At 50.8% G+C, this 17,987-nt stretch overlaps 1 protein-coding gene across 1 annotated transcript; it reads left to right on the top strand.

Moving 5' to 3' along the window:
- Nucleotides 1–1,309: 1,309 nt before the first annotated feature.
- Nucleotides 1,310–13,247, top strand: LOC310824751 (E3 ubiquitin-protein ligase SMURF2-like; the record flags this gene model as incomplete). Its single annotated transcript, XM_083698007.1, has 8 exons — nt 1,310–1,443; nt 7,519–7,584; nt 8,330–8,414; nt 8,507–8,590; nt 9,745–9,956; nt 11,140–11,224; nt 12,567–12,725; nt 13,194–13,247. Coding segments are annotated over 8 exons (879 nt in total), but the record flags the coding sequence as incomplete, so codon positions are not given.
- Between the last annotated feature and the right edge of the window lie 4,740 nt (nt 13,248–17,987).

The raw sequence follows: 17,987 nt of genomic DNA, 5'->3' as shown, positions 1-17,987 counted from the left end.
TCCTCCTCCCTCTTAATTTGCTAATCGCTGGCTCTACCGGCAAAGCCAGACAGTGAAATGGTTTTAATCTCAACCGAAGAGTCTGTGTGTGTGTGTGTGTGTGTGTGTGTGTCTGTGTGTCTGTGTGTCTGTGTGTGTCTGTTTGTGTGTGTGTGTCCTTCTTTCTTTTACAGGAGGAAATTGTGTTTATACCTGAACCCCAGACACTCGGTCATTGTCTGGTCCGTTCTCTCATTTCCCCCCAAACACAGAACCTGTGTGTGTGTTTGCGTGTGTGTGTGTGTGTATGCGTGTGCACGCCTGTGTGTGTGTGTGTGTTTGCGTGTATGCATGTGTCTGTCTGTGTGTGAAGGTAGAGGTAGAGGAGGCTTACTTTGAAACATTTGTCTGGTAAGATCAGACAGACGCAGGACATTTTAAGCCTTTCGTTTTATTAAAGCAAAGCGTTTAGGTTTAGTTTGACTGAAACTACAGATGTTACTACATCTACCTCCTGTTAGCCGAGCTCATCTTTGTGTGTTTGTGTCAGTGGAACAGAACAGCACTTTAATTAATTATGTATGTATTTATTTATTTATTTCCATATAGAACGGAAATGTGTTTTCCTCTGCTCTGTTCTCAACACACACAAACACAGCGAGGGAAACCCCTCTCTATCTCTCCCTTCTGGTGCTGATGCACCCTTCCAGCCAGCAAGGTTAGGCTGTGGTTCGGTAAACTAAGGCTGTAATTAGCCTAGTGTGGTCGTATCATGTGTTTACTGTAAGTACTGTCTCTGTCTGGAGGATGAGAGAGAGAGAGAGAGGGGGGGGAGAGAGAGGGAGAGAGGGAGGGGGGGAGAGAGAGAGGAGAGAGGGAGGGGGGAGAGAGGGGGGGAGAGAGGGAGGGGGGGAGAGAGGGAGGAGAGAGAGAGAGGGGGGAGAGAGGAGAGAGAGAGAGGGGGGGGGAGAGAGAGGGGGGGGGGAGAGAGACTGACTTCCTCCATCTGATTTATGACGACGTCTAGTCTGACCTCAGTCTGACATGCTCCGACAGACATGGTCTACACCACAGTTACTGTATAGAGGAACTACTCCTGTCGCTGTGAAGTTAAATAGGGAAGTGTCTGTATGTGTGTGTCTGTAGGTTGCTCAGTGATGCTTCACTGCATCACTGGGTTTAACTGCCATGCAACCTTTTTTTTGTGTTAATGACTCAGAGGTCCAGAAATACCTGTCAGGATTATCAGGGGTGTCACCTGTTCAGTAGCACACTTTAAAGTAACTGCCCTCTCTCCCCCCCTCTCCCTCCCTCCCTTTCTCGTGCACAGGTACATTGGTAAGTCCGACTCCATCACCATCAGCGTGTGGAACCACAAGAAGATTCACAAGAAGCAGGGGGCCGGCTTCCTGGGCTGCGTGCGCCTCCTCTCCAACGCCATCAACCGCCTCAAAGACACTGGCTGTAAGTGTGAGTGTGAGAAGCGTGTGTGTGTGTGTGTGCCATATCATCTCTGTGTATGCGTGTGTGTGACTCTATGCCTGTGTGTGTGTGTGGTGGTCTCAGACCAGTGTGAGGTAGCAAAAACCATCCTACCCTCCCAATGACTCACACACACACACACACATTCCCCTTCTATTCATCATTATTCCATTCCTATTACTCAGCACAGGACCTGATTTATGGCCCACATCAAAGCAGAGTAAAAGCAAAACACACACACACACACACACACATACACACACACACCATTAGGTCCTATTGATTGACGGCCATATGGGGCATCTGGCAGCACACTGGCACCGCTATGCCCACTAGGGTATCCCAGTCTGGGCTCAGGTGCCAGTCTGGCTGGCTAGGTGTGTGTGTGTGTGTGTGTGTGTGTGCGTGCGTGCGTGTGTGTGTGTGTCTGTGCGTGTTTGCGGGGGTGCCAGAGGAAGAGAGGCAGACGCCACTGGAGTGAGGGGCCACCTCCCTACTCCCTGGAGTGAGGGGGCACCTGGGAGCCTCGCCCACGCTGGGCTGTGCCAGCTTAAACACACACACCCTGGATTTCCACCTCTACACACACACACACACACACACACACACACACACACACACACACACACACACACATCCCACTGTCTCTTCAGACACACAGACGGTGTGTGTGTGTATATGGATGGACTAGACTTACTGTCTCTTCCTTGCTTCCAATAACAGTCCCTTTCTTTATGTAGAGTCAAGGCTGTCTTTCCCTTTGTTTTAACTGGCCAGCTAGCAATCAGCCCACGGCATTGTCCAGCACATCGAGAGCAGCTTCCATCTCAAGCCCTATAGGGTTACCATGTACACCATTCAGTGGTTTTCTGACTATGGGCTGATCTGGATTCCACTGTGGCGTTTCGGTAGAGAGGTCACGTCGCATAGGAGACCGCCGCGCCCTGGTTGGGTGGGTGAGGGGGTGACCACTGTCTGCAGCCTCCGCTGTCTGCCGTCTTCTCAAGACCTATACCGTAGATATAACCACGCCAGTGGTTAGCTGACTATAGGCCAACCTGTCTGACTGTGACTGGAACAACAGCAGTCAGTCAGACAGCGAGGGGCCAGCCATGTTGCGACGTGGCCACTGGGCGATGATGACGAAGATGATGATGATGATGATGTGGATAGGAAATGGACAGGGGGAAACCTGTTTGTCACGGGGCCACCGGACCTCAGATAACCCCACCCCACCCCACCCCCCCACAGCTAACCCTGACGACTGCTGCCCTGCCACCACAGGAAGTGGCCAGGGTTTGCCGCCGCTGTAAAAGCCCTGTCGTCTCCAACCCTGTCCGCTTGTCCTGCCACCACAGGAAGAGGGACAAGGGAAACCGTTCCTCTTAAGGCACCAGTCCTCATGTAACCCCCCCCCCCTCTCCTTTTATAGTCTGCTGCCACAGCAACAGCCAGAGTCCTGTATACACCCCCCCCCCCCCCCCTACACACACACACACATACACACACACACACACACACACACACACACCACCACTGCAGCCACAGTCCTGTCCTATGGTCCTGCCACCACAGGAATTGTTGCAGGGCACCAGTCCCCCCCACCCACCCACCGCCACACACACACACACACACACACACACACGCACACACACACACACACACACACTTTCCCCCAGATGGGTCTTTGCATTCCTAATTTCCTAGAAGTCTGTCCGCCTGTCTCTCTGTCTCTCTGTCTGGCACGTCACACGGCTCTGCTTCCTGCTCTGGAGCATCACAGGCTCAAACCTCAAAGCCTTTTGTCCTACTTACAAATTGCATGCCTCAGGATCTTTTTTTTTTTTTTTTTTTTTTTTGACTTCACCCCGTAGTTTACCCGTTTTGGTTCGGCTGCGGTGGGGAACAGTATACACCAGACTGACTAGTGGTCAGAGTTCTATATGTAAAATGTTCTGTCTGGGTGGCATTCCTCGAAATATAGACGTATACACTCTTGTTAGCCATAGGGCTAATTAAGGCTGCATACGGTATGCTGCAGACAGACAGTGTCTTTTCCCCGTGGTATTTCTTGCTTTCCGTCCGGCGTCCTTTTTTCTTCCCCCTCTTTCCTTTCCCTTCTCAGACGAACTGTAGGTTTTTTTTTGTCTTTTTTTAAATGCACCTCAGATGTTAGCAGGGTTACAGTTTCATCTCATCTCTCTCTCTCTCTCTCTCACTTACTTTCTACCCCCCCCCTCTCCCTCTCTCTCTCTCTCTCATGTGTGTGTCTCCCCCCCCCCCCCCTCTCTCTCTCTCTCTCTCTCGTGTGTCTCCCCCCCCCCCCCCCTCTCTCTCTCTCTCGTGTGTGTCTCCCCCCCCCCCCCCCCTCTCTCCCTCCTGCTTAGTATTCCAGCCTTGTAACCCTTAGACTGTCCCTGTTTAGTCTAGACACGTATCCGGAACAGATCCATATTTTACTGTCAGCCAGGACAACGGTGATACACACACACACACACACACACACACACACACACACACACACACACACACACACACACACACACACACACACACACACACACACCCCTTCCTTAAATTGAAACACAACCCAGCACACACACACAGAGACCAAAGGCTTTACAAATGTGACCTGACGTTTATATCCATGATGAGTAGGGAGTGGAGAACTAGGAGTGGAGAACTAGGAGAACTAGGAGGGGAGAACTAGGAGTGGAGAACTAGGAGAACTAGGAGGGGAGAACTAGGAGTGGAGAACTAGGAGTGGAGAACTAGGAGTGGAGAACTAGGAGTGGAGAACTAGGAGTGGAGAACTAGGAGTGGAGAACTAGGAGTGGAGAACTAGGAGTGGAGAACTAGGAGTGGAGAACTAGGAGTGGAGAACTAGGAGTGGAGAACTAGGAGTGGAGAACTAGGAGTGGAGAACTAGGAGTGGAGAACTAGGAGTGGAGAACTAGGAGTGGAGAACTAGGAGAACTAGGAGTAGAGAACTAGGAGTGGAGAACTAGGAGTGGAGAACTAGGAGAACTAGGAGTGGAGAACTAGGAGTGGAGAACTAGGAGTGGAGAACTAGGAGTGGAGAACTAGGAGTGGAGAACTAGGAGTGGAGAGAACTAGGAGTGGAGAGAACTAGGAGTGGAGAACTAGGAGTGGAGAACTAGGAGTGGAGAACTAGGAGAACTAGGAGTGGAGAACTAGGAGTGGAGAACTAGGAGTGGAGAACTAGGAGGGGAGAACTAGGAGGGGAGAACTAGGAGAACTAGGAGTGGAGAACTAGGAGTGGAGAACTAGGAGTGGAGAACTAGGAGTGGAGAACTAGGAGGGGAGAACTAGGAGAACTAGGAGTGGAGAACTAGGAGTGGAGAACTAGGAGTGGAGAACTAGGAGTGGAGAACTAGGAGTGGAGAACTAGGAGTGGAGAACTAGGAGTGGAGAACTAGGAGTGGAGAACTAGGAGTGGAGAACTAGGAGTAGAGAACTAGGAGTGGAGAACTAGGAGTGGAGAAACTAGGAGGAGAGAACTAGGAGGAGAGAACTAGGAGTGGAGAACTAGGAGTGGAGAACTAGGAGGAGAGAACTAGGAGTAGAGAACTAGGAGTGGAGAACTAGGAGTGGAGAGAACTAGGAGGAGAGAACTAGGAGTGGAGAACTAGGAGTGGAGAACTAGGAGTGGAGAACTAGGAGTAGAGAACTAGGAGTGGAGAACTAGGAGTGGAGAAACTAGGAGGAGAGAACTAGGAGGAGAGAACTAGGAGTGGAGAACTAGGAGTGGAGAACTAGGAGGAGAGAACTAGGAGTGGAGAACTAGGAGTGGAGAGAACTAGGAGTAGAGAACTAGGAGGGGAGAACTAGGAGGGGAGAACTAGGAGGAGAGAACTAGGAGGGGAGAACTAGGAGGGGAGAACTAGGAGGAGAGAACTAGGAGGAGAGAACTAGGAGTGGAGAACTAGGAGTGGAGAACTAGGAGTGGAGAACTAGGAGTGGAGAACACTAGGAGTGGAGAGAACTAGGAGGAGAGAACTAGGAGGGGAGAACTAGGAGGAGAGAACTAGGAGTGGAGAACTAGGAGTGGAGAACTAGGAGTGGAGAACTAGGAGTGGAGAACTAGGAGTGGAGAACTAGGAGGGGAGAACTAGGAGGAGAGAACTAGGAGGGGAGAACTAGGAGGGGAGAACTAGGAGGAGAGAACTAGGAGGAGAGAACTAGGAGTGGAGAACTAGGAGTGGAGAACTAGGAGTGGAGAACTAGGAGTGGAGAGAACTAGGAGTGGAGAACTAGGAGTGGAGAACTAGGAGTGGAGAGAACTAGGAGTGGAGAACTAGGAGTGGAGAACTAGGAGTAGAGAACTAGGAGTGGAGAACTAGGAGGGGAGAACACTAGGAGTGGAGAGAACTAGGAGGAGAGAACTAGGAGGGGAGAACTAGGAGGAGAGAACTAGGAGTGGAGAACTAGGAGGGGAGAACTAGGAGTGGAGAACTAGGAGTGGAGAACTAGGAGTGGAGAACTAGGAGGAGAGAACTAGGAGTGGAGAGAACTAGGAGTGGAGAACTAGGAGTGGAGAACTAGGAGTGGAGAACTAGGAGAACTAGGAGGAGAGAACTAGGAGGAGAGAACTAGGAGTGGAGAACTAGGAGGGGAGAACACTAGGAGTGGAGAGAACTAGGAGGAGAGAACTAGGAGGGGAGAACTAGGAGGAGAGAACTAGGAGTGGAGAACTAGGAGGGGAGAACTAGGAGTGGAGAACTAGGAGTGGAGAACTAGGAGTGGAGAACTAGGAGTGGAGAACTAGGAGTGGAGAACTAGGAGAACTAGGAGGAGAGAACTAGGAGGAGAGAACTAGGAGTGGAGAACTAGGAGGGGAGAACTAGGAGGGGAGAACTAGGAGGGGAGAACTAGGAGGGGAGAACTAGGAGTGGAGAACTAGGAGGAGAGAACTAGGAGGAGAGAACTAGGAGGAGAGAACTAGGAGGAGAGAACTAGGAGTGGAGAACTAGGAGGGGAGAACTAGGAGTGGAGAACTAGGAGTAGAGAACTAGGAGGGGAGAACTAGGAGTGGAGAACTAGGAGTAGAGAACTAGGAGTAGAGAACTAGGAGGGGAGAACTAGGAGTGGAGAACTAGGAGTGGAGAACTAGGAGTGGAGAACTAGGAGTAGAGAACTAGGAGTGGAGAACTAGGAGTGGAGAGAACTAGGAGGAGAGAACTAGGAGGAGAGAACTAGGAGTGGAGAACTAGGAGTGGAGAACTAGGAGTGGAGAACTAGGAGTGGAGAGAACTAGGGCAACTGTACTTGATTTGTGTTTCATGTCCAAACCTGCACTGCTGTGTTGAACTATTGGAGAACCTACAGTCACGCACACTCACGCACACACGCACGCACACGTGGTCCTCTGTGGCTCAGTTGGTAGAGCATGCCGCTAACAACGCTTATGTTGTGGGTTTGATTCCCGCTGGGACCATATATACTGAAATGTATGCACTCACTGCAGCGTAAGTCGCTTTGGATAAAAGTGTCAGCTATATGGCACATATAATATTATTATATTACGCACGCACGCACAACCCTAACCCACTCTCTGAGAACTGAGGTTGTGTCCCGATGTCCACACTTTAGAATACATGGCCAGTCCATTGTCTTGTTCTTGGTAGTAGGCTCGCGTAGATGTCGGACCCTCACCCTGGCATTGTTTACGGCTCTCTTTGATGTCATCACTGAATGTTCTGACCGGCGGTATCTCCGTCTGGAATCTGGATATCTCCTCTCCCCATTTCCCTGGGTCCTGTTTGTCTCCTCCAGCCAGCCGGTGTCTGCTCCGCTGCCCCCTCGTCCCTCCATGTTTTCCCAGGGACGTTGGAAGAGACGATTGTTGTTTTGTGAGAGTTTAATGGGTTGTGGTGTCGCAGTGTTGTGACATTGGGGTAACAGTGGTTATGTGTGGTCATTGCCGAAGCCAGACAGAATAAGCATAGTATTTGCCTGACATGTCATTTGCATTTTGGAGTGAAATATATTAATCTTTTTTTTTTTTTTTTTCTGCTTTCTCTTCTCATCTTCCAGATCAGAGACTGGACCTGAATAAGCTGGGCCCCAATGACAACGACACAGTCAGAGGCCAGATAGTCGGTGAGTAAAGCTGCTCTTAACCACACACACACACACACACACACACACACACACACACACACACACACAGACACACACCTCAGTCAGAGGCCAGATAGTCGGTGAGTAAAGCTGCTCTTAACCACACAAACACACACACACACACACACACCCACACACAGACACACACACACACACACCTCAGTCAGAGGTCAAGAGACGTCACAATTTCCCACAAACACACTCATCCCTGACCCGTAACTGGAGCCAGATACACAGCTGTGTGTGTGTGTGTGCGTGCACGCATACGTGTGTGTGTGTGTAAGTGAGAAACCACCAAAACCACATGTCTGTCGTGATGGGGATGTTTCGCCACTCATGGTGGGTCAGCCAGAGAAGCCATGTCTGTGTGGTGTTACGTGTCGTCTGGTTTCTCAGTAGAGCCAGCTCTGACCTCCTCCCTGGGCCTGTTTACACAACCCTGGGCTGTTTGGATCCTGTGTCTCAACATTCTGCACTGACCTTAACCACACACTTCCTTTTCAGTGGCGTTACGGCTCTGAGGAAAACATATATGCAGTGTTATATGGTGTGTTAGACAGGTAGAGGTCTTAGTCTAACTGCTGGTGTGTCTCTGTGTCTGTGTCTGTGTGCCTGTGTGCCTGTCTGTGTGCCTGTCTGTGTGCCTGTGTGTGTGCCTGTGTGTGTGCCTGTGTGTGTGCCTGTGTGTGTGCCTGTGTGTGTGTGTCTGTGTGTGTGTGTTCAGTGAGTCTCCAGTCCAGAGACCGTATCGGTACAGGAGGCCCCGTAGTGGACTGCAGCCGCCTGTTTGACAACGACTTACCTGATGGGTGAGACTTGTTGATATACACCAGTTGTACACTTATTCTTACCGGTGGGGTGTGTGTGTGTTGCTAACTATCTCTGTCTGTCTGTGCATTAGCTGGGAGGAGCGGAGGACAGCTTCTGGTCGGATCCAGTACCTAAACCACATCACTCGGACCACGCAATGGGAGAGGCCCACCAGGTAAGTCCACACACACACACACACACACACACACACTGATTTTACAACAGAATTCCCCTCCGCAGCTTTCAACCATGGAACTGTGCCAACAACAGCCAGACCAGTCACACCAGAATCCGAAAGGTCAAACAAACAGTCTAGATTTTGAATGGTCTAGAGATCATAACATCTCTACATACTGAAGTGCAATATAATATCAGTCTCCCTGTCAAACAACAGTCTCCATGTGTGTATATTTGGCCTCCATTCCACAAAAAAAAAAAAAAAAAAACCTCCTCAACTACTCAAACCTGTCCGAAAAAACGAAAACAGTCGCTGGTTAATGACTGAGTTCCTATCCATTTCCTGAGCGTCTCGGCACCCTAAATAGAGCACGACTAGCCAGGTTTGGCTTGGCATGGCCTGGGTTTTGGAACTGCTGTCGCCTTCCTACGCGGGGCCCTATCAGTGGAGCCGATTAGGGAAGTAAGCAAACAAATAAATTACCCCTGGAGCTGGAGGGGGGGGGGAGATGGGGAGGGGGGGGTTGTCGCAGGAGATAACCAAGGCGTCAGTGTTGCTGGATGGCCAGACGGAGTGGTCAGACAACCCCCCCCCCTCCCCTCTCGCCCCCCCACCCCATCCCCCCCACCTCTCCTTCCCTCAGAATCTGCCTCTCCCTGTCTCTCTCTCTCTGACCAGCACTCTTATCAGCAGCTTTCCTGTCACTCCTGCCACTCTCGTACATGTTCCAGTGGCCACGCTGCCACTTTAAACCCAGACCGCCTCAGACACGTCCCTCACACACAGAGGGACGGGGACGCGCCGACAGCCAGAAAAACACCAATCACAATAACAAAAGAAAATATGAAAGATTGTATCAGACAAAGTCTTAACAGCGACAGCATTTATATCAACGGAAGTTGGATGTTTTATGCTTTAAATGAATGTGTGACGGTCCTCCTCTACACCTCAACACTCTCCTCCTCCCCCTCCCTCCCCCCTCCTTTCCTCCCCCCTCCCTCCCCCTCCCTCCCTCCCTCCTTCTCTCCCCCCTCCTTTCCTCCCCCCTCCCTCCCCCTCCCTCCCTCCCTCCTTCTCTCCCCCCTCCCTCCCCCTCCCTCCCTCCCTCCTTCTCTCCCCCCTCCCTCCCCCTCCCTCCCTCCCTCCTACAGGCCAGCTTCGGAGTACTCCAGCCCTGGCCGGCCCCTGAGCTGCGTGGTGGACGAGAACACGCCCATCATGACGCCCAACGGCGTGGGCGCCGCCAGCGGCCTCCCCAGCGGCGACCCGCGCGCCCAGGAGAGACGCGTCCGCTCCCAGCGCCACAGGAACTACATGAGCCGCACGCACCTCCACACCCCGCCTGACCTGCCAGAGGGATACGGTGAGGACAGGAGGACACACACACACACACACACACACACACACATTTTCACACTCCTGGGTATGCATGCTTTTACTCATTCTGACAAATCTGCCCGGGAGATTTGGTGAACCGGTCACACACACACACGCACACACACACACACACACTACGGTGAGCTGAAGAATGCAGTCACAACACACACCACCTGACCTACCCAAGGGGTATGAATAGCACAGTTACTCATTGTCAGAGAGACACACGCACACACCTCATGACCTAACGGAAGGCCATCCAGAACACAGTCACCTGGTGTCTCACACCATCTCACCTGCCCCTGAGCTACGCTGAGCAGGTCACAGACTAACACACACACACACACACACACACACACACACACACACACACACACACCCTTGTACTGTGTCCATGAAGCTAGCAAGGGGAGTACTAGGGCAAGTCGGCCCTTTGAGAGGGCAACCCTAATACTGTTTCTACAGCCCCAGCCACCACCCCTCCCTCCCTCCCTCCCTCCTTCCCTCCCTCCCTCATCTCCCTTCTTCCCACAGCACCACATCACGACAGCTGCAATCAGCACGGGGTGTGTGTGTGTTTTCAGCGCCCCCCCCCCCCCCCCCCCCCCCACTCCTGTCCTCTTCCCACCCCTCCTTCTCCTCCTCTCTGCTCCATGTTTGCAAACACTTCCCAGCGCTCCAGAGTGTTCTGGCAGTGTGGAGTGATATTCCCACAGAGGAAGGAGAGAGGGAGGGAAGAGAGGAAGAAAGAAAAGAGAGAGAGTTTACTCAGTTCGTGCTTGTTGAAATGTTTGAAATGGTTAGTGTCTCTAGGTTCATGTGTATATATTATACATGTGAATGTGAACACATTGCATTATGTAATGGAAAATAAACTATTATGGGATGGCAGTTGCTCGGCAGTTGCTCGGCCAGAAAGCAGCACAAGAAAGTTGTTCGCTAGACTTGTACTCACGCACATGTACACACACACACACACACACACACACAAACAGGCAGACACACACAGGCATGCATACACACACACACACACACACACAGGCATGCATACACACACACACACACACAGGCACACACACGCACACTGTACACACATTCAGTTTTGGTCTAAAAGCATTGCCCTCATTTTGTCCTCACGGTGTTGCGTCTGTTTGTGTTCCCGTCTCCAGAGCAGAGAACCACGCAGCAGGGACAGGTGTACTTCCTCCACACTCAGACTGGCGTCAGCACGTGGCACGACCCCCGTGTGCCCAGGTACGGACCCCCCCCCCCCCCCTTACCCACTCACCCACTCAAAGCACCCTTCCTTACTTCCTTCCTTACTTTCCTAAAGGAATTACTGATCTCAGAGGTGATTGGACAACTGGAATAACCCTGTTTCTTTCACCAGTTCAATCTGGTCAGATCAGTGATTACCCGACGGAAGGAAGCATGTCTAAATGGAACATGGCCCTTCACTGTCTTTGTCGCAGATCCAATCCTATCTTGACCTCGAATTTTATGTTACGAACTTAAATGTTCCGTTGGGGGCGCTTAGTGGCGTAGCACACGTAATCGCAAGGTTCCTGGTTAGATTCCGACCCCCGACATATCTTGCATGTCATCCCTCCTCTCTCTCCCATCCTGTCAATCTCTACTGTCTCTATCCCAATAAAAGCAGAAAGAAATGTCCTAAAAACATATTTAAAATGTTCAGTTGACCACAGTGTTCCACAAGAGTATATCCTGAGAACAACAACATGTTATTGATACGGTGTTAAAGTGTCTATCTAGTGGTGAAAAGGCTCTCTAAAGGTTGGTCCGGTTCGGTGGTTTGGCCAGAGACATCCGCATGATGTCATGATCAGCTGAGCAGGGCGTAGGCCGCTGTCTTTTTGAGTGATGGGTCCTCCTTGGACAGTTAAACCATCCCTCAACAACGAGGCTTGGGTTTCAACGCTGAAGAATGCTGCTCTGTGGGGGAGAAGATAGTTGGGGAATCATTCAAGTGGTTTCTCAGATGTCCTGCTGTCGTCCATCCAATTCTCTTAGTTGAGAATTCAGGCAACGTCCTTTATTTTGACGAGAGAACGTTCCATGCTTCTGCTGTTCCTTTCGATGACCCGCTCGGCGAAAAGACAGCGATAAACAATTGCGAATGTGGAAATGGAATGATTTAAAGATGTGACGCAGAAGTGACACGTCAAGTTTGGAGTTGTCCTGTGACGGCCCGTGTTTGAGTGAAGGAGAGGCTGTTAGCGCTGAGCTATCTTTAGAGTAGAGTACTTTTGTTTGTCATTGATGTTCGTCCTGTTTTTAGATCGGTTTGTTGATTGAGTGAATAGATAACTGTATGTTCAGAGGAGTTTAGTTACTAGCAGGGGGTGATGTACACAGGGTTCAGGGGGTGATGTACACAGGGTTCAGGGGGCTGAACCCCCTTATAACACACCAGGGCCCCCACATAAGAATTTATATTTCAATGAGGGCCCCCCCTAAAAAGTCACAGTTGTCTACGTTAAGCCCCCACCAGAATAGTGGACCCCCCCCCTCACCCCCCAAGACTTGGTGTATAATTGAAAACCTGGTTACTAATTGTCCTCTCTCCCCTGCCCAGGGATCTGAGCAATGTGAACTGTGAGGAGCTGGGTCCTCTTCCGCCGGGCTGGGAGATACGCAACACTGCCACAGGCCGTGTCTACTTCGTGGACCACAACAACCGAACCACGCAGTTCACCGACCCGCGTCTCTCCGCCAACCTCCACCTGGTCCTCAAGTGAGTCCTATGCCCCAATCGCAAACGGCCCCTAGCTCCTCCTCTGTAAACGCTTGTGGAGATCTGATTGGATCGGTATACATTGTTACAACTATTATTTTTTTATTCTCTGTATCGCTACGCTTGATAGCCATTGCCCTTGTGACCTGCCGGATCTACTTCCCTATTGAGTCTCACTGTTTTTGTTCTTGCTTTCTCTCTCCCCCTACTGTCCCTCTTCCTTGCTGTCTCGGTTTTTTTCTCTCTCTCCCCTCATCCTCCTCTCTCCCCCTTCCCATCCTCCTCTCTCCCCCTTACCTATCCTCCTCTCTCCCCCTTTCCCATCCTCCTCTCTCCCCCTTTCCTATCCTCCTCTCTCCCCCTTTCCCATCCTCCTCTCTCCCCCTTTCCTATCCTCCTCTCTCCCCCTTTCCCGTCCTCCTCTCTCCCCCTTTCCTGTCCTCCTCTCTGTCCTGTTCTCTCCAACAGCCCCAGTCCAAACGGTTCCCGTGTGGCCATGGAGAGCCAGAACACTAACCTCAGGTAACCTACCACACACACACACACACACACACACACACAGACAGTATAACATCAGCAACTTCAGAGTGTGACACGCATCAACACTGACACACACTCGATCCAGCTGCACTTGCAGTGCAAACTCTGCAATCTTTCACTCCGCGCGCGCGCACGTACACACACACACACTCATCACGACAGCTACGGAAAAACGCTGACTGTGGCAGGGGACGTCCGTGTGTCTGTGTACCTTTCTCCAGTGTCGATTTTCACGTGTGTCAGTGTCACTTGGGTTTACCCAGCTCACTCACTCACTCACTCACTCTCACTCTCACACACTCACACACACACACACACACACACACACACACTCACTCACTCACTCACTCTCTCTCACACACACACACACACACACACACACACACACACACACACACACACAGACTCCCAGTGCTGTCTGTCTGTGTTTGTCAGCCCAGCTGCCTCAGCTGAACCTGAGGTAATGGCATGCAGTGAGAGGCCTCTGGGCTGGCTGTGCTCTGGAGCCGTGAGGAAACAGTAATGTGCTGCAGATGCTGCTGCTAGCCTAGCCTAGCCTAGCGCTCTCCTGTTAGCCAGCGTGCTAGGGTATAAGTGAGTATGAGCTCTGGTATTTCAGACTCACACACACACACACACACGCGCATGCATGTGCACGCAGACACACACACACACATGTGCACGCACACACACACACACACACGCATGCATGCGCACACTCACACACACAGTGACACACACACACACACACACGCATGCATGCGCACACTCACACACACACACACAGACACACACACACACACTCACTCAGCAGCTGTTCAAACACCAGCCATGCACCATATACTCCAGTGGAACAGTCGGTTACCACGCCATTACCCACGCTGCTCTGCTACACAGTAAAGGCAGTTGGACACGGTGAGCAGCAGGTGAGGCAGGTTTTGGGTGTACAGTTCGACAGGCCGGTAAAAACAACGTTTTCGTAACGTTAGGAAACCCGAGGTCGGCGCAGATGGAGAGAGCTTGAGTTTCTTTTTCCTCGTGAAAGAATGCGTTTGTTTTTTCACCATCGCTTTAATAAAGATTCTTGGTCGGAATGAAACCTTGCAAAAACAAGCGTCTGTCTGGCACGATACAGGCATGTTTGTGAGATCAACATCTGGTAATTCTGGACAAATAGCATCCATATGTGTCAGAATGGCCTCTGGTGTAGCGTGTTGTAGTTGTAATGAGCGATGTTGTTGAGTCAATTAGCATCGGTCGCTAGCTGCTAGTTCGCTCCCTTCTTGGGGAATGACTGGAGTCATGACGAGTCGGGGGTTGGGGGGGGAAACGTAACGTTTTTGAAGTCTCCATCTTAAAGCAATGGACGATTTAATCACTTGTTGTCACGGTGTTTTAGTTCCATAACGCCGCTGTGTAGACCTTAGTCACACCTTCGACTATACAGCGTGACATCATTGCCCTGTTTTATTGCGTTATAAGTTCATGTTTAATAGTGTGTGCGTAACTCTCTGCGAGGATATCTGACCGCACTATAAAAGCTGTGTGTGTTTCTGTGTAAAGATTTGATGTGAGTTGGGATATGCAGCACCTGTGCTGAGCACGCCTGTTACCGCGTCCAAGATGGCCGCCGGCCCAGGGGCCCTCAGGAACCCTAACCCCGAAGGCCTGCGGTGTGTACGCTTCGTTTGAACAACGCTGCAACATTTCCCCGCCTTCGGCGCAAGCGTTCGTTTGAAAACACGGTGCCCTTTATTGTGTTGTGTTGTTTTGGAGTCTGCACAGTCAAGGTTTTTTTATTGGTTATAAAAGGCAGTATGCAGAACACGGAACATATTGTTTGATTGTTTACGGGTTCTGAGACGGAACTATAAACAATCATTACTGACTGACAACAGACGGGTAAACGGCCAAATCTGCCCCAGATGTTGAGATATGCGGAGAGCCGTGTCTGATGGAGATGTTAGTGCTGAAGATGAGGAGTGTGTGAAGAGTGTGTTTTTGTGTGTGTTTGTGAGAACAGTGTGTGTACCGTAAGTGTTAATTTGCGCGTGTTTGTGTCCATTGAACCGTGTGTATGTTTGTGTGTGTGTGTACGTGAACCCTGTGTGTGTGTGTGTGTGTGTGTGTGTGTGTGTGTGTGTGTGTGTGTGTGTGTGTGTGTGTGTGTGTGTGTGTGTGTGTGTGTGTGTGTGTGTGTGTCACCCCTAAGCTGTAGCACACACTTGGGGGCTCCCCTCGCCCCAGTACACAGGCCCGGCTCGGCCCAGACAGCACAGGCCAGCGCTAATCGCTACGTTGAGCTGGAAAAGATATTAGCAGGCTGGCTGGCTTGTCGTCAGCTGCACATCTGTCTTTTATCAGCCAGAGGATTTCAGAGTATTTCACCCAACACCCGTCCCAGGGCCTGCAACACAACACAACACGTCTGGTAGAGGGTTCTCACTGTCGAAGGGATGTACGGGTTTGTGTTGTTAGAGGCCATTACTAGTGTGCTGGTATGTGATTTACCTCAGTATTAACAACAGTTTAGGGTCTTGTTGTGTTTATATTGCGTGGCCCGTCGCATGGCAGGGAACGATAGTCGGCTTGCAACCGTGCTGTAAGTGCTGTCGTTTTTGGGGCGATACATTTTTGAATGCCTTATTTGATTTCATGTATGTCAGAGGTAGAGAAGTATGAAGCCAGGGGACTGTCTTAGCGTAAGTAGGATTTTGTCTTCATAATCTTTCACACCAGCAGTGGTGGAAAGAGGTCAGAAAGGAAAGAATGCATACCAGAGAGAGAGGGAAAGATTTAGAGAATAGGAGAGCGAGAGAGAGAAAGAAAGAAAGAAAGAAAGAAAGAGGGAGAGAGGAATGTGAGATTTATGTGCCCAAGTACAGGTCACTGTTCAGCAGTGAGGTGCCTCTTTTCTCCTTCCCTCCTTTCTTCCATTCCTCTCCTCCATCTCTTCTCTGGCGTTGTTGTCCCCTGTGCTCGGGCGCAATCTGCAGGCTCTCTCTCTCTCTCTCTCTCTCTCTCTCTCTCTCTCTTTCTCTCTCTCTCTCTCTCGTTCCTACACTCTCTGCCCTACCAAGTCTAGTTGCCAGGAAATGAAGGGATTGAGGGATCCTCCTGGAGAAAGAAAGGAGTGAGGAATGTCGAGGTGGAGGAACCTGGGTCGAGCCTATATTAGACTGTGGCTGGTTCAGACTGGAGCAGACCTTGACGTGACAGACAGACAGACAGACAGACAGACAGACAGACAGACAACCCCCATCCCTGTGGCTCACGCTCCACCACACCGTCTATCACATCCTAGTAGTTAGGTTCCTCCTGACCGACCAACGTATATTTCTGCTGCGTCACCTCAGCGTCTGCAGATATTTTGGGTTATGGTTTACGTCTCGCGTGCGTCAGGTGTAAAACGGAGGGTGTGAAATCGAGGCGTTCAGCTGTAAATACAGACATTTTGTGAGGTCACGACAGCGTACGCACTCTTTGAGGTTCGTGTTTTTAGTGTCTTGCTTTTATTCACGTCTTTGTGGCATACTGTACAGGCTTAGACGTGTTCGTGTTCATGGCATGTATGTATTCATATGCGCGTAGCCTAAATACTGTCTGTGTCTGTGTTCAGGCCGTTATATTGAGAGTGTGGGTTGTATAGGTGTTCTGTATGAGACAGTTGAAGCAGCTCCAGCACCAAGGGTTGTGAAAGCCGTCTTTGTTGGAGGAGTCGTCCCCCTGAGGGAGAGAGAGGGCCATCTCATCCATCCTCTCAGTCCTCACCATGCCTGGGGTTATCCTCAGTAGGAACATCACTCACTCACACACACATACACATATATACACTCACCAAACACTTTATTAGGAACACTATACTAATATTGGGTAGGGCCTCCCTTTGCTCTCAAAACAGCCTCAATTGTTCGTGGCATTGATTCCACAAGATGTTGGAGACATTCCTTTGAGATTCTGGTCCATGATGGCATGGTTGCATCACGCAATTCCTGCAGATTTGTCAGGTGCCCTTTCAAGCTGTGAATCTCCCGTTCTACCACATCCCAAAAGTGTTCTATTGGATTCAGATCCGGTGACTGAACTCATTGTCATGTTCATGAAACCAGTCTGAGACGACTTGTGCTTTGTGACGCGGTGCGTTATCATGCTGGAAGTAGCCATTAGAAGATGGGTAAATTGTGGCCATAAAGGGATGCACATGGTCAGCAACAATACTCAAATAGGCTGTGGCATTCAAGCCATGATTGATTGATTGGTATTAACAGGCCCAAAGTGTGCCAAGAAAACATTCCCCACACCATTACACCACCTCCACACACACACACACACACACACATGCACACACACACACACACACACACACACACACACACACACACACACACACACACACACACACACACACACACACACACACACCATCCCATCCCTCCTCATTCCTCACCATGCCTGGGGTTTTCCTGAACTCTCTGAGACTCCATAGGAACGTCTCCCCTCCTTTCTGGAGACTGGGGAGATGACTGGCAGGTGTTGGGGTATGCGAGTGTGGACCGCAGCTCTCTCGCTCACACACACACACAGACACACACACAGACACACACATTCCACATTGTGGGGAGTCAGCAGCGGAGCAGCAGTGTTTGGACGACCCTCGCCCCGCTCCTGCTGTTCACACTGAGTGCAAAAGGCCAGGGAGCAAGTTAATACTCCCCGAGACCC

The sequence above is a fragment of the Argentina silus genome, assembly GCF_951799395.1.
Source record: "Argentina silus genome assembly, contig: scaffold_530, whole genome shotgun sequence".
NCBI lineage: Eukaryota > Metazoa > Chordata > Actinopteri > Argentiniformes > Argentinidae > Argentina > Argentina silus.
This window is presented reverse-complemented; position numbering and strand designations above follow the sequence as displayed.